At 36.0% G+C, this 27149-nt stretch overlaps 1 protein-coding gene across 3 annotated transcripts in view; it reads right to left on the reverse strand.

Moving 5' to 3' along the window:
- The window catches only part of LOC140527256 (rho GTPase-activating protein 29-like), an 82844-nt gene that overhangs the window by 17105 nt on the left and 38590 nt on the right, over nt 1–27149 (reverse strand). For all 3 annotated transcript variants that reach the window (XM_072644059.1, XM_072644057.1, XM_072644060.1), the window contains exons 4-14: nt 26808–26904; nt 26184–26256; nt 17542–17593; nt 16970–17107; nt 12336–12400; nt 11753–11863; nt 11551–11631; nt 11162–11350; nt 9805–9942; nt 6259–6449; nt 5060–5181 (exon numbers count right to left, since the gene is read on the reverse strand). In XM_072644059.1, the coding sequence (XP_072500160.1) occupies nt 5060–5181; nt 6259–6449; nt 9805–9942; nt 11162–11350; nt 11551–11631; nt 11753–11863; nt 12336–12400; nt 16970–17107; nt 17542–17593; nt 26184–26256; nt 26808–26904 (1257 nt within the window). The remainder of the gene's footprint in view (nt 1–5059; nt 5182–6258; nt 6450–9804; nt 9943–11161; nt 11351–11550; nt 11632–11752; nt 11864–12335; nt 12401–16969; nt 17108–17541; nt 17594–26183; nt 26257–26807; nt 26905–27149) is intronic.

Genomic DNA, 27149 nt, shown 5'->3' on the forward strand with positions numbered 1-27149 from the left:
ATCAACTTAATTTCCCTAAGGTCTACTGACAGCAAAGGGTGCAGTTAATACTCCTCTAGGTTCACCTCTCTAAGGTATCCCTAGGACTAGACTAATCTCTTGGAAAAGAGAAAATAATTACACATACTGTTATCTATTTTTATGTTTTATTAATATTTTTATTGATAAGATCCACTTAATGTTTTCACATTTCAATTTATTTATTTTAGTTTTCAACATTCATTTCCCACAAAATTTTGAGTTCCAAATTTTTTCTCATCTCTCCCCTCACCCCACCCTGTGACTGTACTCCATATATTGATTACCCCTTTCCCCAATCTGCCTTCCCTTCTATCACCCTCTTCTCTCCCCCTTCTCTTATCCCTTTCCTCCCTTCTACTTTCCTGTAGGGTAAACTACATTTCTATACCCCACTGCCTGTGTATCTTATTTCCCAGTTGCATGTAAAAACAATTTTTAACATTTGTTTTTTAAAACTTTTGAGTTCCAAATTATCTCCCTCCCTCCCTCTACATCCACCCTCACTGAGATGTCAGGCAATTCAATATAGGTTATACATGTATAGTTATGCAAAACACTTCCATAACAGTCATGTTGTGAAAGACTAGCTATATTTCCTTCCATCCTATCCCACCCCCAACTTATTCTATTCTCTCCTTTCACCCTGACCCTCTTCAGAAGTAGTGGTTTCTGATTACCCCCCTCCACCAATATGCCCCCACTTCTATTAACCCTATCCTCTCTAGTTTCCTGCATGGTAAGCTAGATTTCTATACCCAATTGAGGGTGTGTGTGTGATTCCCTCCTTAATCTGATGAGAGTAAGGTTCAATCACTCCCTCTTACCTCCCCCCCCCTTCCCTTCCACTGTAAAAGCTTTTTCTTGCCTCTTTTATGTAAGATAATTTGCCTCATTCTACCACTCCCTTTCTCCTTCACCTAGTACATTACTCTCTCACCCCTTAATTTTATTTTTAGATATCATCCCTTTATATTCAATTTATGTAGGAATTTAAACAGTTCAATTTTAGTAAGTCCATTATGATTTTTCTTTCCTGTTTACTGTTTCATGCTTCTCTTGAGTGTTGTATTTGAAAGTCAATTTTTCTATTTAGTTCTGGCTTCTCAAGAATTCATTAAATTCCTCTATGTCACTGAATGTCAATTCATACTATTATCGAATCTTTTCCACTGCACAATTTTCAGACACATATGAATCTGTACTATGGACAGAAAAGATTTTTCTCACCATCAATTAAAAGGCTTTAAACACCTAAGTAATCTTTCTCTAGTGTAGCAGTTTCATTTTAAAAAACATTTTAGAATTTATTATTTTAATATTCTTTTCTTTTTGAAATATGACATCTGCATTCTCTCCTCATTCCCATCCCCAATCCACTGAGAAGGCAAGTAATATATCAATTATATGTGTGAAATCATATACAAATACTTCTATACTAAATATATATTTTAAAAGAAGAAAAATAAAGAGAGGATAAAGCATTTTTTTCATCTTGAGACCTCTGGAATTGTCTCGGATCACTGTATTGATCAGAGCAGTCACAAATTTCACAGTTGATCATAACTACAACCTTGTTGTTACTGTGCACAATGATTAGGTTCTTTTCACTGAACTTTGCTTCAGTTCACAGAGGTCTTTCCATGATTTTCTAATATCACTCCTCTCGTCCATTTCTCACAGCACAACAGTACTCATCACAATCATATGCCACAACTTCTCCAGTCATTCCCCAACAGATGAGCATCCCCTAGATTTCTAATTCTTTGCCACCACAAAGTGAACTGCTACAAATACCTTTGGACATATAGGCCCATTTCCTTTTTCTTTGTATACACAGTTTTATAGCTCTTTGGACCTTGTTCCAAATTATTCTTCAAAAAGGTTGTACCAGTTCAGTATTCTACCAATAGTTCATTAGTGTACCTATTTTTCCCTCAACCTCTCCAGTATCTGTCATTTCTAATAGGTATGAGGTGGTATCTTAGAGTTGTTTTAATTTGCCTTTCTCTAATCAACAGAAATTTAAAGCATTTTTTATATGACTACAGATACCTTTGATTTCGTCTACTGAAAACTTCTTCCATGTCCTTATCAATTGGGGGATGGTTCTTTTTAAAAATAAATTTGACTCAGTTCTACACTCAGTATATATTTAAGAAATGAGGCCTTTTTCAGTACTTCACTGTCTATGATACCTTTTAGCATAATGTTCTTCGCTGACTATCCCTTTTAATTAGGTTTATTTTGTCTGAGATTATAATTGCTACCCCTGTCTTTTTGTGTGTATGCAAATTTCAGCTGAGGGATACTACACTGTGCTTTAGCAGTTTATTTTAAATCTGCATGTGCCTATTTGTTTCAAGTATGTCTCTTTTAAACAATATATTGTTGTATTCTGGTTTCTAAACCATTCTATCTGCTTCCCTTTTTCAGAAAATTAATTTTAATGTTGTTATTTGATTATTAAATTAATTTGTAACATTCCCTTGTCTGTTTAAAATGCCATCTCTTATACTAGTTTACAGAGAAAACCAACTTGGCCCATTTTAGCTGAGGAATCTCATCCCATTCCTGCCTCTCCCAACAAGATTTGGAGTAGCCTTTGTTTACTCTATAAACAGAAACCAAACTGAACCAGCCAATCCCACCCACCAAGGGCTCCTCTCAGTGTCCTTATTCCCTCTATTAGTCTGGGGACAACCTGGCCTTAAAGGAGAAACTAGTCAGAGAGACAGTTTTCCTTGCCCAAGATAGCTAGACACAGCTCAAATCTCATAAGTAGGCCTTGTTCTCAGCTTTCACTCCTTTCCCCACTAACCAACAAAAGGAGATGAGAACTTTTAGTCTACCTCCTCATTAAATGCACACCAATCAGGGTTGCTTTTTGGTTGTCAGAGGAGGTCCATCAGAAGGAAAAGATCAGATTTAAGGTGACCAGAAACTCCTTTTTGGTTTTTGGTCACCTGAGAGATCTCTGACCTCAATTTATTATTTTCTAGCCTAATTAACAAATTGATTTTTCATACCCAGATTCTTACCTTTAAGAATTTTAAGTTTTATGGCTGAGTTCATCCCATTTCATAATTATGCTTACTATGTATTTCCTTTAATCCCATTTTCTTCTGTTTCTTCTCTCTTTTTATCCTCTCCCTCCTCAAAAGGCTCTTTGGCTTCTAACCACTGCCCTTCTTATACTGTCTCCTCACTTTTATCATCCCCTCTCCCTTCTCTTATTCATAAATCTGACAGATAATATGTTCTATGCTTTAGTAGTCTAATAATTCTTTAATCATCTCTCCATCTATTTTTTAGGTCATTTATTTTTTCACTTTGTTATTTCACATTTTCTTCTATTTTTCATTCTTCTGTCTTTGTTTTATCATTTCTTGATGTCTCATAGAGTCATTCGCTTCCATTCACCCAATATTAATTTTTAAGGAATTATTTTCTTCAGTGCATTTTTGTGCCTCTTTTACTAAGCTGTTAATTCTCTTTTCATAATTTTTTACATCACTCTCATTTTTTCCCCAATTTTTCCTCTATCACTCATTTCTTTCTTTAACTCTTCTAGAAATTCTTGGTAGACTTGGGTCCAATGAGCATTTTTCAAAGTTTTGTTTGTAGCTCTTTTCACCTTGTTGTTTTCTTCTGTTATGACTCAGTGTTCCCTGTCCTCTTAGTAGTATTTTATGACCAAATTATTTTTTTGGCTTTTTGCTCATTTTTTTCAAGCCCATTTCTTGACTTTGAACTTGATGTTACAGTTGGTCTCTGTTGTGGGTAAGGAGGCACTATCCAGAGATTCAGGGCTTTTCATGCTCCTATTTTCAGAGCTAGTTGTGGGGATCTGAAAGTTTTTGGTGCTTCTAAGGAGGTATGATCCTGGGAGAAGTATGGCCATCACTCTCTTGCTGTGAGCTCTGGTCTTTAGCCAGGAAGGACCCCAGTTCCCTGCAGCACGTGTAACTGATCACAACCCTACCCCCCAACCTTGCCCCTCTCCACCCTGGAACTGTGACGCCAAACTGTAAATGGGCAACAGAATTGCAAATTAGCACCAGCTGTGCACAATGCCAGCAAAGGGTCCCCTTGTAATCTCTTTCTGACCAGCTTGTCTGACCCCTTTACTTTTTCTGAGGTGAGATCTCCTGAAGCTGCTGCTATAGCCAGCCACCATTACTGCTACCATTCATTCATAATTTGATTTGAGGCATTATTTTAAAGTTGTTTGGAGGGGAGTGCTGAGACAGTTTAGCCGGGCTGCCTCTAATCCACCATCTTGGTTGACCCTTTTTCTCAATATGACTACTTTAAATGGAGCACTGGTGTTTGGTGGGTGTTAAACTTATATTTCATCCACTATGTCCTGGTCCATATGCCAGCAGAATGTAATATAGAAAAGAAATACACAATTAATGGTGGCCTTTGGATTGTCACATTGAATAAATGATGGAAATGGGAAAAGCACTAAAGTTCCTTCCTAAAAGGGTCTGAAGCAGCTTTACCAGAAGCATGTGGAAGGTATTAATATTCATGTGTGTTTTATGAAGCTCAATTATAAAAGTACTGCACAGATAACTTAAGCTTTGCTTCCAAAACTTCCTAACCAGAAAAGGACTACAGTAACACCATTTCCTCAGTGCTCAAGAGTGGCTAAAAGGGGAAGGGGAAGGCCCCAGTGATACTGATGAAGGCAAACACAAAACCAATCTAAAAGGACAGGCATGACTCAGGAAGGAAGGAAGCGTGGAAGAACACCAGTGTGGATCAGATGTCACCTGAGTCTCATGGGTACAGATTTCTATCTGAGAGTTCCTTAGAAAAATCCTACAAATACAAAGTATGACCTCAGAGAAAAAAGTTAGAAAGGACATCTTAGGAACATTTCAGGTAGAGGAATAAGAGGAGCAGACAAAAGTTATGGTGTGGGATCAAAAATGTCAACAAAAAATCAATAAAATTCATTTTTAAATCTTGTAAATTTTATCATTATTTGTAACTCTCCAAAAATACCAAACTTTAAAAAAAAATTCTATACCTGGACTTCCAGAAGGAGAATCCATGGACCTTGATTCACTGCTTCCTCCAGCACTCTCTGTATCACTGTACATTCCACCACCCTGGTTAACAAGTGACCATGATCTGCAAGGGGGTGGCCCTCTGAAAAAAAAAATACAACAAACAAAACCTGTCAGTGAAGGGAAAATTATATTATTTATTTTATATTCAATATCGCAAAAGCACATTAATTTCATAATGCAGTATTTATATGGATGAATTTCAAAAAAAACTTTAAATGAGAACTCACTTTAAGAGTATAATATCGCTCAAGTGCTACAGAACTCCAAAAATATTCCAACAACACTACAATCTGATACCACTACATCTTTTAGTTTATCTCATATTACTCCTTTCCCTCTACACTGTCTATGATGATCCAGTCAATCTAAACTACTCTCGGTCTTCTTCCATCTGTCCTAAGCAGTCCTCTGCCCTCTCCTGGAATGTCCTTCCTCCTCCTCTTCCCCTACTGAACTGTACTACATCTATCCTTAAGGGTTCACCTTCAATGCTACCTTCTTGATGAAAACTCCCTAATTCCTTCTTAGACCTAGCATACATGTTGCTGTGCAATTCTCTAATGCACTTTCTATGTAATAGTGTGCACCACAGTCAATATGTCTTACTGTCTTATTCCACCCCATGGCAGGAAGCATGTCTTCTGTCTCAACTGTGAATATCTCAAAGTATCTAGGTAGCATAGTGCTCTAAGTAAAGCAGAAAGTGCTCAGCAAGTGTTTACTGAATCAGGAGAAATACCATATAAAAATATTAAGCATATACTATTATGATTGGTTATACACATGAGGACTAATTTAATAGTTCACAAGCCCAATGAGCTAAACTATATCCAAATTTTTCTACTAATTTTCCAGAAACTGAAAAGGGATTAGGTCTAAGATTCTTAGTTTCCCCTTTTTTAGAAATGTTTTTGAATTTTAAAAAATAAGCTCAAAATGAATGGCAGCCTTTATTTTTACCTGAATTGAGTAAAAATAAACTCCCTTCAACACATAATCTATCACTTTCAACACATGTATTACTTCCAATAAGGAGAAGCAAAAATGATTACATTATGAAGCTCTTGTCACAGGGAGTAAATCTACTCAAACTGGACTTGAATCTGGCAGCAAATGAGCTTCCTTTACTAAATTTCAATAACACATTCATTCTTACCCATCCTTTTTTAAATTGTCAACAGAAATCGATTTATGGCGAACATCCTCCTTAGGTGAAGTTTTTGCCTTTACAAAGTCTGCAAAGTTTCTCCCAGGGTTATATGACTTGGCATTCTCACAGAGAGACTGGTAGTTAACTAGAAGGGACAGAAGCTGCTCATGTTGCATCTGGAAGAGGTTTATGATTACCTATTTGCCAAATGAAGATAAAGCATAAGAATAATCGGACACCTTAAATAAAAAGATCTTTAAAGGTACTTAGTTAAAAGTAATATTGCACAATGTTGTTTACAACATCTAACCTCTCACCCCTAAGGACTCACTAAAATGGGGATTTATTCACATAGATATAGATGATGTACAGACTGGATGACTTCCTGAAAAATTTACTTTAAAAGGGGCAGGGAGAGGGGAAGGAGGAGAGGTTTTTTCCTACTTTAAAAGGAATCTGTCAGAAGAAACCCTATTCTCCCCAAATGACTCAACATAACCTGGAGGTCTGCCCTCCAGCATTCTACTCATCCAGTTGGACACCTCCTGCCTAAAGTCTTCACTTTGGAGTTAATGGCATAAATTTCCTGCTTCCACAATTTCGTGAGATTAGAAGTTTCATGTACTATGCCTAGCAGGATGGCCAGCACAGTATGAATTTCCTTCACTTAGGTTGTGCCTGTTTGCATTTCAAAAACTAACAACTACTTCTGTCTTTTCTTATTTGCATTTCAGATTTTAAAAGATGGAAGTAGCAGGGGAAGAATTTTTAGCCAAGAGAAGGTACAATACATATTCTTACTGTGCACATTTACCCAACAAAGGAAAATTCACAACTAAAATTTCTACTCATTTGTACATACCGCTATATTTTTTTTTCAAAAGACTGACTTCACTCATTATGCAGATAGTGAAAATAACTCAAGTGTTTAGAAAACAAACGTATATTTGTAATACCATATAGCCAATCTAGAAGGTCTTTCACTCACTGTTTCATTCATTTATTGGACTGTCTTTGAGGAACTACAAAGTTTTTTTTAATTACCCCAACTCTAACAAAAGCAAATAACTATTTTTTTTTAAGACCAATATTGTGTCAGAATTGCCATAAGGCAGTGGGATGTGGACTTCAGAAGTGTTTGAAGAATTAAAAATTCATATACAAAGAACAGTGACAAGTTGTAAGAGGGTGTACGGAAAGACTTCAAAATTCATGTTTTCACATAAATTCTTTTCTTCTATTCTGCTTTGTATATGGAAATGTTTTTTGGTGTTTGTTAAACCTCTACCTTACTACCATAGAGCTTCAATGCATAAAATTAAAAGCATTACAAATAAATACAAAATTTCTGTATTTTCTGAACCCATGAAATCAGAAGTTTAGACCAAATGAATAGATGCGTGAATAAAAATGAAAGAAATAAAGTAGAAATACTCTTTATTTTTATGAAATCTTAAGGCAGCACACAATAGTGGAAAGAAGTCTGACCTCACTGTCAGGAGACATGAATTTAATTCCCACCTCTGACACAGACTGGCTCTTTGACCCTGGGGGCAAGTCATTAAATCCCTCAGTGTTCCCAGACACTTGATAGGACTCTGAGGTTGTATCAAAGGCCCTGATCTGTTTAGGGAGTGCGCGTTCCCCACTGGAGCTCTTTATATCAGTAAATCACAGTACAGACTCTCTTTTCTACATCCTATAAACAAACACCTTGTGACATTTCTTTTCACCACTTTTCCTCAATAGTTAGATAAAAAAGTACTATCTTCCAAAACAAGAACAACACATGAAAAATGTCTACATGGCAGAGCTAAGAGATGCAGTGTCTTGTTTGTGGAACAGCCAGGAGGCCCAGGTCACTGAATCAAGGAAGAACAGGAGGGAGGGGTGGAGGAAGGGTGACAGAGGGAAGGAGAGAGGTGTAAGATGATTGGAAAGTGTGTGGGGATATTGAAGGGGAGGGGGGAGGGGAGATGGGAAGGGCAGGACAAGGCAGTATTAATAAGGGTTTTGAATACTCAACAAGATGATCCATATTTGTTCCTGGAGGTAATAGGGGAACCCACTGGAGTTTATTGAGTATGGGGGTGACATAGTCCAATGATTCAGGACAGTAGTTAGAATGCAATGAAAACAATTTGATTTAAATTTTCTTTAAAAAACTACAATTCTAAAAGTTAAGAAAGCTAGCTACTCAGATAAATACTACTCTGATCCACCTCAGCATTCAGCATATTTGGCCACAGTAGGTCCAAAAGGTGGTCAATGAGCAGCGAGCAGTGGATTTTCCACTGGAAACTTAAGATACCAACTCTGCCTGGACTGAGCCTTTTATAACCCTGGTGGCAGAGAAGCCATATCAATGGTGATGCTGAGAAAGGCTTTCTCATCTCCCTTCAAAGGAAACCAACGTAGTCAAGATAAAAAAGACACAGCTTCTACCACTGATGTCCATTCTGTATACTTCTGTCATATTAAATTTCCCAAAATGTTTTTCTCTCCTCTTCTCCAAATCCTACTCATCCTCTAAAGTCCATGTCAGCATACCATCAAGTCTATATTTGCCCTCCAAAATTATTTTCCCTTGATCATAAGCAATCTTTCTCATCTCTAGTCTCCCATGGAAATAATATATACCATACCATTGAGTATTTTATTCTATGCTGTGGTTTATTACTTGCTAACTATTTCATGTTTACTAGTCCTGGATTACTAAATAGATTATAAGCTTCTTGAAGACAAGGATGCAGCCCTCTACTTTTCTATGCTAATAACTAATTCATAACAGCTGCAAAACAACTAATTCATAACAGCTTACATCTTCTTTTTTTACATGTCAAACTATTTCAAGGCAACCAAATACAAAAAGTAAATTGTGATAATCAGATGACAAAAGAAATCGCAACACTATGAGATTCCCCTAAAATGTAATTCTCAATCTGAGGCAAATAAATAAAATTCAACATGGAATGCTTGGCTAGAAACAAAGGAGAAAAATGAAAACAATCAAGATCCTCATTCTCTGTTCCCAAATTATCTTCTGTCCATTGTGTAAACAGAAAGTTTAACAAGTGTTCAAGAACAGTAACTAGAAGATCTGTAGTGTTGATAAAGCTGACTAGGTAGCTAAATTAATTACATATCCCAATCTAAGATAGACTGAATTCTACGAAACACAAGCAGCCTAGTATTTCTATCCAAATCAAATAAAGAATAACCTTCAATGGAAAAACTTCACAATAGAGTTGAGACATAAATGATAATTTACACGTGCATAGTTGCATTTTATATTTTATAAAAGGAAGAGGAAACTCAACATTCATCACTAACTATATAAAGATGGCAAGTATATGTCACAATTCTACAGATAATCTGTATGTCCAAAAACTAGATGTAATGGGCACCATAAATCAAATTTTCGTGTTAGTCTTCAAAAGATTCCTTTAGTTACACAAAAATTTGACAGTTTTCCCCTATCCCTTTGCCCCTCCACACAACTTCCAGGAAAAGATAGAACATTCAAGTCTTTTGTTCCCTTAAATTACTTACAGCTTTAAGAGTTAGATCACATTGCAAAACAAGATTATGAAGTTGTATTAAAATTTCATTTTTTGTATGTTCTAAATCATTTCGCCTTTCTTCCATATTTATCATCACAACTCTGTAGTGTTCATTTGCTTCTTCAACCTGCAGGAAATCAGAACATTAAAAAATATGGCTATTAATAATGAGCAATAGCATTTGAAATGCCTTAATATGGCCTCGATAGTTCTAAATGGAATATGTGCTATAAAAAAAATGCAGTGACCATTCTTGATCTCAAAGTTGAACGGTAGCTTATATAAACTGCTCAACAAGTAAACTACATGAACTGGCCATATTTTGTCCCACATACACACTCCACGTTCTCTAGTTATTCTGCCTCTGGCAAAATGAAATGAAGGAGAAAATGTCAGTTTTTGCTACATTGCTGCTGCTGGTTCAACTTCCAATGACCAGAAGGAAGCCTCCTTTTTTTTTCCTTCAAACTTTTCTTGGATCATTGTATTGCTGACAATAAAGAAATCATTCACAGTTGATCAACATACAGTATTGCTATTAGTGTATACAATGTTCTCTTGGTTCTGCTTATTTCACTTTGCAACAGTTCAGGTAAGTCTTTCCAGGTTTTTCTGAGAACATCTTGTTGGTCATTTCTTACAACACAATAGTATTCCAGTACAATCATATACAACAACTTGTTCAGCCATTCCCCAATTGATGGACATCTTCTCAATCTCCAATTCTTTGCCACCACTAAAAGAGCTGCTATAAATATTTTTACACATATAGGACCTTTATCTTTTTGTTTTTCATCTTTCTGGGATACAGACCTAGTAGTGGTATCACTTGGCCAAAGGGAAGGCATGATTTTATATCACTCTGGGCCAAAATTGCTTCACAGAATGGTTGAATCACTACACAATTTCACCAACAGGGCATTAGTGTCTCATTTTTACTACATCTCTTCCAACACTTCTCATTTTCTTTTTCTGTCATATTATTCTGATAGGAGTGGGATGGTAGCTCAGAAATATTTTAATTTGTATTTCTCTAATCGATAGTAATTTAGAGCATTTTTTCACATGACTATAGATAGCTTTGATTACTTAGTTTGAAAACTGCCTGTTCATATCTTTTGACTACTTATCAAATGAGAAATGGCTCTTATTCCTATAAAACTGATTCAGTTCTATGTATATTTGAGAAATGAGGTCTTTATCAGAGAAATTTGTGTGAAATTTTTTTCAGTAATGCTTACTATATATTTCCCTCCATCCTATTTTCCCACTGTTTATCCCATTCTCTCTCTCTCTCTCTCTCTTTTCACCCTGTCCATTCTCAAAAGTGTTTTGGGAAAACTCACTTTTTGCAATGCCTCTTCTTCCAGCCTTCGCTTTTTCTCTAACTGCTTGCTGGCCTCTCGCCCCAGTCCTCCACCTGAGCTCAGATGCTCCTCTTCAGCACGTACCATGGAAGACTTGGCTTTTTCATATTCATTCTGTTGCTGTATACAGAAGAGTCTTGCCTTTTTGAGAGATGCCTCTGTTTCTTGCTATGTGGGGAAAAAAGACATTGAAATCTTACATTATATATTCTTTCTTCATATTAGATAACCTGACTATGAAAAAGCAGTAAAAAGGAGTACGTAAGGAAAGATGCTTAAACACTTGGCAGGTATTCATAGATGTGAGGCAGGGCAGGAACAGTGGTAAGAGAGAAGGACTAGTTGTCTTATTCCATTGTGATACAAACCATTTTCTTCTGTTCTTGTTGCCAAAGCTCTTTAATTTCTTTCCGCTGTCTGTCCAATTCATTTTTTCTCCCAAGGAGGGGCTATCAAAAACAAAAATTGTTAGGTTTTCGTTTGTTTTTTTTCCCCACAAGTTAACATGTCCAAGTAAGTAATTTCTAAATTTAAGAGCAATGGAAATTACACATGCATTTAAGTTTTTACCTGAACAAATTTGTTGGCTTGAAGAGCTGCTGCTGTTTGTTGTGAAAGCTGACTGCTCTCAATATCATTATCAAAAGCATTTAAGAATAAAGCCTGGAATGGCATAAATTCCTAAGATTTAAAATAGGAAAGTCAGTTCCAAAGTAGAAATGTAGCTAGCCCCTGCCTCAGCCCGGGTGGTCATGAAGAAGGAGTTCTGTGAGTCAAAGAAGTGACATGAGAAACATGGGGCCCATACCCCTAGCCACCATCAAACTGAATTCCATGCTGTAAAGACAACTTATCTAAGCAACATTCAGAGTATACTTTCTGTGACTGAAATTAGGGATAATAATGATTATGACAACGATCCTTAAGAAAAATTAATTATAAAACTAAGTATCAAAATTTGTTTTGGCAGAGAAAAGAGCATCCCATTTTAAAACAAAAGTATGCCAAAACGCTATTATCTTTGACCAATAAAGTTAGCCTTAATTAGATATGTCTCACAATCAGATATTTCATTCAATCAAGGATAGGTAATTAAGAAAACTCTTAAGCTACCAACTCATTGACATACCTCAGAAGCTCTCAAGGTAATTACCTGAAGTCCAATAATGCTTTTAGTTGTCTCTGCCATCTTTGCAATATTTCTAGCACATTCTAATTCTGGAAGGGAAAAGTTCTAATTAATTGTCATCTTTAAAACAAAAACCACAGATACTGCTGTTTCTTTAAAAAAAATTATATGGATCACATGACCAATAAAATGAAAAAAAAAAAAAAACAACCCCAAAACTAAACCTTGACATTTTCTCTGATCTTCCTGGCCTCTCAAATTTTTCCAAAATACAATTATGTGCAAGACATAAAGCTATTTCAGTCATCTCCACAATCTAGGATACCAAAGGATCCAAACAAGGTAATAATTCAATGAACAACAAAGAAGGCTAAACTTTAGATCTTAATGTGATCACTCAGCACACCTCTCCACCATCCACCCAGTTCTGAAAGTAGGGTCATAGTAGTCAATTCATAGGCTAGAAAAAGAACTCACCTATACTCATATTCCCATCAATGCCACAGAAAACCAAAAAGGAAAAAATTACTGAGACAGGAGGGCAGCTGTACAGGTAACTGAGGCACTGGGATGGGATACATGTATATGGCTATGAGGCACTCCACTGTGTGTGTGTGTGTGTGTGTGTGTGTGTGTGTGTGTGTGTGTGTGTTGGCCCTTCGTTGCCAAAGAAGACCATGCTATCAGACCAATAATGACATGACTTGCACTTCACTTTGTTTTGAGTGAGGGAGGGCTGTGCAGGTCACCAGCCTCACTTCTCCTCCAGAGCCACCTGAATCCAGTGACCAGATATTCATCAGGATGACTGGAGATGACTCAGGATGAGGCAATTGGGGTTAAGTGACTTTGTCCAAGGCCACACAACTAGTGAGTGTCAAGTGTCTGAGGTGAGATTTGAACTCTGGTCCTCCTGACTCCTGCACTGGTGCTCTATCCACTGCACTGCCTAGCTACCCCCTGGCATTCCATTAAGCCTGAGTAAAAAGCCTAGCACACAGCTGAAACCAATTCTGTTCCTCCTGAAGATATTTGAGGCAGAGACTGAAGCTAATAAACCATGAATTGTCTAGCACAGCAAGAGAATGTGACAGCTTTGAGGTCCAGCTCCTAGAAAACCATACTCAAAGGCAGAAAGAGTTAGAAGGTGAACTCAATTAACAATCTTGAGCACCGTAAGATATTAATAATGAAAGAGAACAGGAACTCCAAATAACCTAACTAGTACAGGCATCTATGAATAAATATTGTAAGACAAAGGAAAACGAATCAACACCTGATGAGGCAGAGGACCTACGGATTCTCAAGAGAACATAAAACCACAGAAGAATGTTCCTGGATATATTAAAAAAAGAAACAAACATTACAGAAGCAGAATGGATGGCCTACACTACAGAAATCATTGTCACGCTAGAAAAACTTAAACATACAGTGGCAAACATTGCTAAAGAAAGAAAAGTAACGATAATTAAGTGTAAGTGCAAATATATAGGAACAAAGGACAACTGGGAAAAAGAGAAACTAAAAGGAATAACATTAAAAGAAACCATGGAATCTAAATAAGAGCAAACATTGACCTCAAAGACATCAGGATGCATAAAGACAATGTAAGGATTCCAGATCTCTGAGAACACAACAAACCAAAAAGCCAGAACACTATAATATAAGAAATAACATAAGGAAAGTGCTCAGAAATTCTGAACACAGAAAACAAAGTACCAACTGAAATAATCCACAGATCTCCTCAAAAAAAAAAGCATTGTGCTATAAACTTCAAAAAAACATAGTAACTAAATTTAACAACTCCACTGGCAAAAAAAGAAATCCTGCAAATGATCAGGAGAAAGACCTTCAAATAAAAAAGAAAGGAAAGCTGAATAACACAAGATTATTATGCATTTACCAGAAGCCACAGGAGAGAATGGAACAGAAGTAACAAAAGGTGACCTACCCTGAAAACCTGAGCCTAATGTTAAACAAAAAGATGCATGCTCAGTGAGAGATTTAAAACCCTCCTAGAAAGAAAATTAGACCTGAAGAAATTATTTGTTTTTCAAACAGATACACAAAAAAGGTAAACAAGTAAAGCAACTAGAGGCAACAACCAAAAGACAATGAAGAAATTCCTTTCTAAATGCACACAGGAGACAAAAGTGAAAGCAGAGGTCAAACAGAAGTGATGGTTGAGAAACAGCCCTAAAACTTCACAGACATTATAATAAAACTCATATCACCCTAACTAAAGGTAAATCAATGGTTGGGTTTTTTTGGGGGTGAACTAAATTAAAGAACAGAAGGACATACAAAAGGGGGAAGGAAAGGAAGAAGAAACAGGGGAATAAGTAATTACCCTAATCAAGTCCATGGTTTAATAATGACAGGAAAATAATTCCTGTACTCTCTCAGGAAAATGAGAGCCTACAGCAGAATGTATGAGGAAATAAAGTAAAAGGGGGAAATCTTATTCCAGTAATGGAAGAGGTGACAAGTAATGCATGCTCCAGGAGAGAACAGAGAGTCTATAAAGGAGAATTAAGTACACAGGTGTAAGCTGCAGAGATTTGGTACTTAAAGAGATCATTCATTCTGCCTTAGGAGAGGGGAATCAGAACTCCTGGAAGTAAATGACATCCAGAAGAGTGGGAGGGAAGAGAGTTCAACACAAATGGGGAGGGGGGAAGAAGGGGGAAAATGACCATAGAAAGGGGTCAAAGGTTAATGAAGCACTGCTGAATCAGGGACATAGGAAAATTTCTAGATAGCACAGTATTCTTATCATCCACTGAAACTGCTCTTTTTAAAAACAAGTAACAATAAAAGAGGGCCAGGAAACAAGATCTACAAGACAACAACATAGAAACTGTTTAGAATAAGGAATCCAAAACAGGGATCTTAAAATCTTTAATTCCATAAGGAAGACAGAGACTAACAAAGGAATAAATATAAGGTTCATGAATCAAAGAATAAAAGTCTAAAATAGAAATGGAAAATAAATAATAAAGAGAACAAGGGAAAGAAATCCTTTTATAGAAAAAAGTATAAAAAATGAAATTTGTAAAATGGAACAAAAAAGTAAATAGTAAGAGAAAAAGAGACATTTTACTTGAGTACTTACCCGAGAGAGCAAAAAAGAGAGGAATGACTATATCAAAGAAAACAGAACTCATAAATTAGGTAAAACCCCAATACTAGGAATAGGGATAACAAATGACGTAGAGGGAGAGAGGCTTAAGAATAATGGGGAAAAAAAGCCAGTAGGAACATTGATTAAGGCTAAAATAAATATGAGACTTAATACTGTGTTTACAGAGGAAGAGACGGAAAAATCCAAATTTGGGGGAAAAAAAAGTTTGAAACAAATGGAGGAAAATATAATTTTCCTAAATTCTCATATGAATTAATTAAGCAACATAATAAAATGGAAAATGACAGAATGGATAAGAAAACATCATAATCTATTGCTTAAAAGAAATACATTTAAAAAACAAAGACACACACAGGACAAAAATGATGCCTAGAAAACATGACAGAACAAGAAAATGATAAATGCTGGAGAGGATGTGGGAGAGTTGGAACACTAATTCATTGTTGGTGGAGCTGTGAGTGCATCCAACCATTCTGGAGAGCAATTTGGAACTATGCCCAAAGGGCTACAAAAATGTGCATACCCTTTGACCCAGCAATATCGCTACTAGGACTATATCCCCAAGAGATCATAAAAATGGGAAAGGGTCCCACATGTACAAAGATATTTATAGCAGCACTCTATGTAGTTGCCAAAAACTGGAAGTCAAGGGGATGTCCATCAATAGGGGAATGGCTGAATAAATTATGGTATATGAATGTAATGGAGTACTATTGTGCCATAAGAAATGATGAACAAGAAGACTTCAGAGAGGCCTGGAAGGACTTATATGACCTGATGCTGAGTGAAAGGAGCAGAACCAGGAGAACTTTATGCACAGCAACAACCACAGTGTGTGAGAGTTTTTTCTGGTAGACTTAGATTTTTGTAATAACACAAGAACTTCTGAAAAAAAAAAAAATCCCAATGGTGGACCTCAAGGCAAAATGCCTTCCACACTCAGAGAGAGAAATATGGAAGTCACTCACATAATGTAGCAGATCATGTTTGTGTATGTGTATCTGTTTGTGTATCATGTTCTGATTTGTTATACGGATTCTTTCATTTATCTTAGTCTGACTACATAGCATGACTATAGTGAAAATATACTCAATAGGAAAGTATATGTAGAATCTATACAGAATTGTATGCAGTCGTGGGGAGGGAGGGAGGTAGTGGGGGGTGGGTGGGGAGGGATAAAATTGCAATTGTATGGCAGTGATTGTTAAACATTAAAAAAATAAAAAAATTAAAAAAAAAAAGTGATGCCTAGAAAAAACTTTACTGTGCATCAGGGGAATCCAAACACAGCAGGAGCTGTAATCATGCTACCAAAGCAAATCAATAAATAAAGTATATATATACTAAGACCATTTGTTTATTTCAACAATAGAAAATACAATTATTTTTACTCACTTCAACGAAAACTACTACTAACACAGGAATCATATTAGTGATGACTCTGTCAGAGAACTCATCAATAGTTTAATTCTACGACAACAAAGCTGATTAAATGCCTCAAACAGTCACTTACCCAGACTAATCTTTTTCTCAACCCATGTAACTATATCTTTGGCATATTTTGACCACATTTTGGCATAGGACAAAGCCAATTCAACTCCATTATCACTTCTGAGAAGCATGCAATTCAGTTCCTTGGGCCACAGAAGTCCTGAAAAAGAAAATATTAAATGGAGAACATATTTCAGTACTACCAGAAAAGTTGGTATCACTTCTCTAAGCAATAAGAGCAGCTCAGATGATCTCTAATGAAAACTGATGCTAATACAGCTGATAGGCTTTTAGGACAACTTAAATGCCACAGTTTGGTTAGGTTTGAATTCCATTTCTGTCTTTCGATATTTTTTTCTTCTACCCTTCTAAAAAATATTCTTCAAGTCACAAAATCGACATCAGCCCAGACCACACCCAGCTTTAGCCTTTCCATTTCCAAATGTGGAAATATGTGAATAAATATGTGAATTTCCAAATGTGAATAATATGGAAGCTTTACAATTAGTGTTATCAAGTAGATGTAATTTTTAACAAGTACATTAACTGAAAAGGATAAATCCTTAAAAAAATGTAACAAATATTCATAAGTACCTTGAAGATCATCTTTTTCATGCAGCAATTCCACAGAAATGTTTTCTGAGGACTGGAATGTAAAAACAAACAAAACTATAAATTAGAGTAGAAAAATACTTAGTCCATTCATCTAAAAGATTTTTTTCTGCCTAATTTATCCTTCTGACATATTTCATTAAAAATCTAACTCTTTAAAAAGTCCAAGCATTTAAAGCTAATGATTCTGAAAGCAATGTTTAAATAATAAAATCTCTTTAGGTCATTCTAGAATATTTATAGTAGCAATCTTCTAGAGCTAAGAATAAACAATTTTGCTGTTCAATAAAGCATTCACATTTATCAATTCTAACACATTAGAGTCAACAAAAGTTTATTATATGCAAGACTGGGCTAAGTGATGGAAGATAGAAAAGAAAAAATACAACAATCCCTGTCCTCAAAGAGCTTATATGTGAATAATAAAGACATAATTATTAAATAAATTTAAGCTCTGTGTCAGTCGTGTTCAACTCTTCATGACCACATTTGGGGTTTTCTTGGCATTTCCTTCTTAAGCCCATATTACAGATGAAGAAACTGAGGCAAACAGGGTTAAGTGACTTGCTCAGGCTCACACTGTTAAGTATTTAGAAAGAAAAGTATTCATGACATCAGACTGCAAATCTATCTACCACACCACCTACTTGTCTCAAGCTCTTCATACACACTCTAAAACTAACAAGTTAGGAAATAATGCATAGATACCAAGAAACAGCAACCTCTCTACACTTCTGTCTTTTGTTATCGCCTTTATAAATAAAGACATATAAGGAGCATTTTCCTAAAAACTTAAAAATAACTTCAGCCAGGAATATGTAACAGCACCTCATTTTTATACTTTTCTCTGAACTGAAACTTAATTGATTAATTATTACATAGATTAACATTTTGGGATTTTCCCTGAATCTCTCCTAATCATCTAATGGCCTTCCTGACACAAACTGTTTCAGTATAAATTGAAAAATAACAGTTTTCAAAAGGAAAACAAAATTGTAAAAAGGAAAAACTATTTTTTGGAAAATGGCTGAAAAACTATAGATAAATTTTGGCAGGAATCCTAGGGCACTTTTGGGAGAGAAGGTGCTCAAAAAATTTACTCTGCCCCAAATCTGACTATTTTGTTTTCTTTTTCTGTATCTCTGTGAGCTTTTCATAATCCTAAGAGAATAAAATGATTTTTTAAAATTTCTCATTTTCTAGAGTTAACAGCAAAAATTCTAAGAGAAAACATTATGGGATTAATAAACTGCAAATTACTTGAAAATCTTAAGACTAATTAACTTTCTTCTACTACTACTTCTACTACTTCTATCAATCTCTTCAGAAATGGCTACATAATCTTGTATAAGAATTGTGTTAACACACGAACCAAAGTTTCATTCACATTTTGCACAATTTCAAGAAAAATTTAAGAAATTCATTAGTAATTTACTTATTTTTTAAATTGTTTAACAGATCTATTTATATTGTAGGCAAAATAAATAGTGATAGAAGAAAAAAGGTATTGAGTCCTTCCTCCCTACCAAATAATGCAACTGATAAGAACATCAAAATAGTTATTAAATGCTAGGTACTGGCCAAGGAATAACCAAACATTCAACAAGCATTTATTAAGTATCTACCATGTGCCAGAGACTGTGCTAGGCACCGGGGATAGAAAAAGTTAAAATAATTCCTACTCACAAGGAGCTTCCAGTCAAGTGGTGGGAAGGGGAATTTCAACCAGAACACAAATAAGTATACACAGAATATAAAAAAAGGAAATACAAGTAGTTAAATTGAAGATAGTATAGTAAAGAGGAAACTAGTGGCAATAGGAAGTTACTAGAGTTGGCTGAGCAGAGGAGTCATATGGTCAGGTTTACACTTAAGGAAAATTACTTTGGTAATAGTGTGTAGGATGAACTTTAGTGGGAAGAGACTTGAGGGTGGAAGCCCAATCAGGTCATTTCAGTAAGCTAGGCAAGAGGTGCTAACGGCCTGAACTAAGGTGCCCCTATGAGTAAAAAGAAGGCACTGGATGGGAGAAAAGTTGTGAAGCTAAAAAGAGTGAAAAGATCTGGTAATGGACTAAATATGGGGAGCAGGGGGAGGGGGCAGCAGTGAGGAATTGCAGAAGCTGCCAACATTAATTCTAACTCAATAAATCATACTCCTTAATCTAGTTGAATAATACCACTTACTATATAGTAACATTTTCTCAAAATTCAATACACATGGAAAATAATTCTCCATTCAATCAAGGCTGAATATCATTGGTACATCTAAAGCATTGAGGTTTTTCATGATATATCCTTGACCCCAAAGCAATAACCTTTTCAGTATTGTTTCTTTATTCATCTCCATCATTAACACAAAAAGGTCAAAATCATAAATCTTGATCTATAGATGAATGAATGATGCCTCTTTTTTTGTAATTTTTAAAATTCATTTTAAACTTAAATACAAAACAAGACAAGAAAAAAATAGAACATTTCCATGTACACAGCAGATCATGAGAGGATTCAACAGAAAATAAGAAATTTCCATTTCAAGAAAACCTATATAATAAATATTACACATTGTTTTCAAAACTACCCAGCTTTTCCTTGGTTCTTCCTGGATATTTTTTTTGTTCTCTGCAGTGCACTTTTAACTTTTTTCTACCTCCCTGCCCCCACAACTCCCCTGCCTTAAAGAAAGCTATAATTAAAAGCAGATATACATATATATCAATAAACATATATATACACATATATATACCCTTGTGCATGTATGAATGACATCTTCCTAAAAGGACATTTTAACTTGTTTTGGTTATACTAATTCTTCTGCATAAAACATAAGCCATGGTTATTTTAAACTGAGAGTGAAGGGGTCACTTAAAATTGGCCTAGCTGCCTAAAATACATCCTGACCTCCCCAACCTAAGCAAACAATACGTCACTCTCACATATAATTCAAGGGGGAAACAGTATTAATTTAGTGCTAACTTAAATAATGTGTTGACACCCTCCACATTTCACACAAACACAAAACTATTACAGTTGGAAGAAACATAAGATTCTAAAACCTTAAAGTATTATACAAAAGTGTGCAGTGAGCTAGCTTTCATCCCACTTATGTGTGTGAATTGGCACACATTTTCTACCCTTGCCAGCATAGATTTTCTTTCATCTCTCAAAAAGAAATCAGAAAGAGGAAAGGCTTAGCTAGGAGATAACATCTCCCCTAAACTAAGCTTCAACAAAGCTCAAGGCTTGAGAACAAGGAAAGAAAAAGCACCTATGAACAAATCTTTAATTTAAAACCAGTACCTGAAAACTCAATTTCTACTTTTGAACACAAAAAAGTTCTGTTAATCAGAGATTTTCTACTATTAGAATTTACAAATGTTTGGGATCTGGACTTGAGATTTCATCTATGTAAAGAAGTTCAGGTGAAGAAACTACTCTACCAATGTGGATTTTGCAACAGTTCTGCAACTCAGTCCCAACTAGGAGAATAAGGTTGTTAGAGTATAGAGAGATTCAATAATCTGCTGAGGGTCACACAAAGTCAGTCTGTGTCAGAGGAAGCACCTGAATCCAAATCTTCTAGACTCTGAACTCAGCTTTCTATCCACTGCACCACACTGTCTCTTGTCAAATACATATGTAGAGATTCTGAAGCAGATTAAGGTCCAGGTGATATTTTTAGTTTTGAAAAAAGATTTTTTAGAGCTTAGATATTTCCTGTTAATTACCTTATCTTTGTGCTATCTGAATTATTATTATGTTGCTAAGTATATCTAATAAGAAGAATTTAACTCAGTCAAGAGAGTATGATTTCCACTAACTCTGTCACCTGTAAGTCTACATGCTCTGGCTATTATTTCCCTAGGAAAAGATGGGGATAGCATGTGGCCCTATCATCAAATAGCAGGAAAAAAATTTTAAGTGGACAACAACCAACTCTGAAAATAAAAGATCACAGGAAAAAGGTCAAAGGAACACAGGAGGTCATGCTACTGCTCTTCTCACATTCATACCACATTTCTACTTTAGAGTCCTTTCGGTCTTTAGTTGAATACATGTTATTCTCAACTGAGACACCAAATATGAAGACTGCTCTCATACAATAATCTCTCAATTAAATTTCAGGAAAGAAAAGCAAAAAAAAAAGAAAACAGTAAAGCTGCATCATTTTTTCATATAAAAAGGAAAATGATGAAAAAAGAAACTCTTCACTCTCTCAAAAACTGAGTGGAAGCCTAAGAAGAATGCTTCAAATAAAAGAGGAAAGTTTCATATAGCATCAATTTAAGCCCCGCCAACTAACAGGGCAGCTCTAAGCAGCAGGTCCTATGGAGATGATTTATTACAATGAGCACACTACGAAAGAATGTCAGAACACCAACTTATTATTTCATCATCGCTCAAACTGTTTACCACTGTTACTCAGTGATCTCAATCATGCAATCCAAGATCAATGGAAAATTAACTGTTCACCTTCAACAGCTGCGATCAGGGGTTGTCAAGGCCAGAGTGCCACACTCCTACCTGTTTCTGTACGGCCTGTGAGCTAAAAATGGTTTTTACATTTTCAAATATAGCATTATTTTAAAACATAAAGACCATTCTTAACTTGGCAGCTATACCAAAAAAGGTAGTAGGCCCAATTGGCCCCACAGGACATGAACTATGATAAATGCACACTTTTCTGGGACATAGCTCACAAACTTGGAACGACTCTGGCTTATAATTGATAAAGCTAAGTCACAAATTGGTAAAAGTTAAACCTCATTTCATTTTAGATCACTGCCATATTCAAATATAAGGCAGTTAGATGGCACAGTGGATAGAGTGCAGGGTGTGGTTGGGAAAACCTGAGTTCAAAACCAACTTCAGACACTTACTAGCATGTGACTCTGGGCAAGTCAAAACCTTGTCTGCCTCAGTTTCCTCATCTGAAAAATGAGCTGGAGAAGGAAATAGTAAACCACTCAAGTATCTTTACCAAGAAAACCCCAAGTGGGGTCATGAAGCATCAGACATGACTGAAACAACTGAACAACAACAACAGTAATCAAATATGGTCTCAAATACACAAATTTCTGTAGTCTCATTATAAACAAGCTGTACTAATGTATTTTAAGTTTTGTATGTAGTTACATAGTGAACAAATGAAAAAATAAAATTTACCAAGGGAGCAACTATAAAAATGCTCTTAACTGTTACAATTAAATTAAATTCAAAACATGCTTTAGAATCTATTTCAGACCTCAAGTTTCTAATTTTAAAACTTACTTCTTAGTTTCGTTTTAAAATTCTACATGGTGGGGCAGAGCCAAGATGATGGAGCAGAAAGATGCACATATGCTAGCTCTTCCCCCATAACCCATAAAACACATGTAAAAAATAACTCTCAACAAATTCTAGAACAGCAAAAGCCACAGAACCATAGAGTGAAAGAGATTTCCAGCCAAAGGTAACCTGGAAGGCCAACAGGAAAGGTCTAGCCCCCAGGATGCTGAGCAGAGTGGAGCCCAGCCCTGGCTGCACTGCACTGGGAGGAACAGGACCAGAACAGGCTTCCAGGGCAGAATCCTCAGCAGGGAGGGTCATAGATCCCTCAACCCACAAGCACCAAAGAAAGCTTCAAAGGTCAGTAAGAGAGATTTCCCAGCTGGGCAAGAGGGGAGCATGGTCCCTCCCAGCTGGGGCCCCAGGCATCATGCATCTGTGAAGCACTCAGCCTAAAGCCCCTGAGGGAATTGAGCAGCTGATCTGAATCTCAGCTCTGAGCATGGTCCTGGGGTGAGGAAGAGCACTAGGACCCTCCTCTTGACAAAGGCATCAGAAGTCAAGTAACTGGCTGGCAAAATGTCCAAAAAAGAGGAAAAAAAATAAGGCCATAGAAGGTTACTTTCTTGGTGAACAGGCATTTCCTTCCATCCTTTCAGATGAGGAAGAACAATGCATACTGTCAGAGGAAGTCAAGGCTTCTGCATCCAGTACCTCCAAAATGAATATGCAATGGGCTCAGGCCATGGAAGAGCTTGAAAAGCTAGTCAGCAGCTTGCTAAAGGAGACCCAAAAAAATGCTGAAGAAAATAACAACTTTAAAAATAGGCTAACTCAATTGGAAAAAGAGGTCCAAAAGGCCAATGAAGAGAAGAATGCTTTAAAAAGCAGGATAAGCCAAATGGAAAAGGACATTCAAAAGTTCACTGAAGAAAATACTTCTTTAAAAATGAGAGTGGAGCTGAGGGAAGCTAATGACTATATGATAAACCAAGAAATTACAAAACAAAACCAAAAGAATGAAAAAATAGGAGATAATGTGAAATATCTCACTGGAAAAACAACTGACCTGGAAAATAGATCCAGGAGAGACAATTTAAAAATTATGGGACTACCTGAAAGCCATGATCAAAAAGAGAGCCTAGATATCATCTCTCATGAAATTATCAAGCAAAACTGCCCTGATATTCTAGAACCAGAGGGCAAAATAAATATTGAAAGAACCCACTGATCACTTTCTGAAAGAGATCCAAAAACAGAAATTCCTAGGAATATTGTGGCCAAATTTCAGAATTCTCAGGTCAAGGAGAAACTATTGCAAGCAACTAGAAAGAAACAATTCAAGTATTGTGGAAATACAATCAGGATAACACAGGATCTGGCAGCTTCAACATTAAGGGATTGAAGGGCTTGGAATAGGATATTTCAGAAGTCAAAGGAACTGGGATTAAAACCAAGTCACCTAGCCAGCAAAACTGAGTATAATACTTCAAGGGAAAAAATGGTCATTCCATGATATAGAGGACTTTCAAGCATTCTTAATGAAAAGACCAGAACTGAAGAGAAAATCTGACTTTCAAACACAAGAATCAAAAGAAGCATGAAAAGGTAAATAGGAAAGAAAAATCATGAAGGATTTTCTAAAGCTGAACTGTTTACATTCTTACATGGAAAGATAATATTTATAACTCTTGAGACTTTTCTCGGTATTTGGATAGATGGAGGGATTATACACATACACACACACACACACACACACAGAGCACAGGTTGAGTTGAATCAGAAGGGATGATATCTATAAAAAGATAAAATTAAGGGGTGAGAGAAGAATATATTGGGAGGAGAAAGGGAGAAATGGGCAAACTATCACTTATTAAAGAGATAAGAAAAATCTTTTTCAGTGGAGCAGAAAAGAGAGGAGGTAAGAGGAGAAAAGTGAAGCTTACTCTTGTCACATATGGCTTAAGGAGGGAATAACATGCTCACTCAATTTGGTATGAAAATCTATCTTACATACTGGAAAGTAGAGGAGAAGGGGACAAGTGGGACAAGGGGGATGATAGAAGGGACGGCAAATGGGGCAAAGGAGTAACTAGAAATAAACACTTTTGGGAAGGGACAAGGTCAAATGAGAGAATAGAATAAAAGGGGGACAGGATGGAGGGAAATATAGTTAGTCTTACACAACATGAGTATTATGGAAGTCTTTTGCCAAATGACACATATATAGCCTGTATTGAATTGCTTGCCTTCTTGGTGGGGATGGATGGGGCAGGAGGAAGGGAGAGAAGTTGGAATTCAAAGTATTAGAAACAAATGTTAAGAATTGTTATTGTATATATCTGGGAAATAAGAAATACAGGCAATGGGGTATAGAAATCTATCTTGCCCTACAAGAAAAGAGAGAAGATGGGGATAAGGGAAGAGTGAGTTGTGATAGAAGGGAGGGCACATTGAGGGAAGGGGTAATCAGAATGCAAGGTGTTATGGGATGGGAGAAGGGGAGAGATGGGGAGAAAAATTGAAACTCAAAATTTTGTGGAAATGAATATCGTAATCTAAAAATAAATAAATAAATGTAAAAATAAAAATTCTACACAGGCAATGTTTTGCAAATTTCTCTATTTGCAGAAGTTTCAGTTGGGAGCTAATTATCAATCTACAGCAACTTTGTTTTTTACCAATTGGGGAGAACCCCCTCTTCCCCTATCCCAACACATGGTTAAAGTAGAGTTTTGGGGAGAATCCCATTGATGGTAGCTGAAGAGCTTTTAAGTACTGTTTGGTGACGGCAGAGACAACCTGTATGGCATTTGAACAGGCTGAGACATTCTTAGTTGTGCTTTTTGAATTGAAGAGGTCAAACATCTACTAAATTGAAGGCAGAGTGTCAGATACTGAGGAAACATAGGTGAGAAATATTCAAGAGGGATCTGCGTTCTATATCTTAAAATCTCTAGGTCTCTAGGCTCTTCTCTAATGCCAAAAATTACTTTTGATAGAAAGGTGATTTGAGTTTGGTAGGAATGTATGTGAGAATTACTACTCTAAAAGTATGAAAAGACTGTTTGAAACTGCTGATAATACAATAATATGTATATGAGAAGCTATGAAAAGTATTCATTACGTGTCCTCATTCTAATTAAAAGAATTCCTGAAACTGACTTTTCATAAAGCATAATCACTCAACCTAATCCTATGTATACTTGCTCTGATATAATATTTTAGTGAGTTCAGTAAATAAGGAATATAAAAAAGTCGAATTATGGTAAGACTGGTCAGATGAAAAGGGCAAGAAAGCATTATACTGAAATGTTGCTCAACTTAAAACTCTATCCACAATTAAACTCTGCTTACTTGACTTTTCTGAGACACAGGAAGTTCCAATGATGAACCACAGTCTACATCTTCCATAAGGAAATCTGAAACACTATCACAGGAAGAAAAAGACACAAATTGTGACAGAGGTTAGTTCATGAACAAATCACTCAAAAGTGTTTATTTTAAAAGCAGATTAATAAAATATTATTAGTGATACCCCACTCCCATCCCTCCAAGAGAAAGGAAGCTGTACAAGATGGTAGAAACAACATTGGACACCTGGAGTCAGAGGGACTGGTTTCAAAACTCCTTACTGTCTTTGTGGATTTGGGTTAAGTTTTTTTGCCTCTTTGAGACTGGTCCCTCATGTTAACTTAAATGATCTCTAAAGTACTTTCCAAGTTTGAAATTCCATGAAGTGATCCAACACCACATATAAACGTGGAGTATATGTACCAGAACCTGGGAGAAAGCATTTGTCTCTAATGAACTACCTTCCTAGCAGTTTTAAGTTTGATAACAAAGTAGTACAGGATATAGATGCACAAAATCTGTAATGTTATTTAATCCTTAGTCATAGAGTTTTTTGGGTACTGAAACAAACAATACTATCACTCTGCCCTGGGACTAAATTTTCTTAAATAACAAATTTTTACTTACGCGTTACCAAAGGTGAATGCCAATGTTTCTATAGAAGAAAATATTTCACTGAAAAGATGTCTCTTATTGTCTTCATTAATATTGTTGAAGTTCACAGCTACGGAGGATACATTAAATAAGGGGACAATTCTTATGAGCCTTGTATACAGAAGTAGCTTATTTACTTTTTAACTTATTGTCAAACAACTTCACAAAATGTCTTAAGATGCAGATGTAAGAACTTGGCATGCAAGATAACTATCATTTCTCCATTCCGGAAATAATTATGCTAAGGAATATCAGACCACACAAAAATGGGGAGGCATTGCAAATATGTGAGACACATTAAGCCATCAACAGACA

The sequence above is a fragment of the Notamacropus eugenii genome, chromosome 2 (genome assembly GCF_028372415.1).
Source record: "Notamacropus eugenii isolate mMacEug1 chromosome 2, mMacEug1.pri_v2, whole genome shotgun sequence".
Classification (NCBI taxonomy): domain Eukaryota; kingdom Metazoa; phylum Chordata; class Mammalia; order Diprotodontia; family Macropodidae; genus Notamacropus; species Notamacropus eugenii.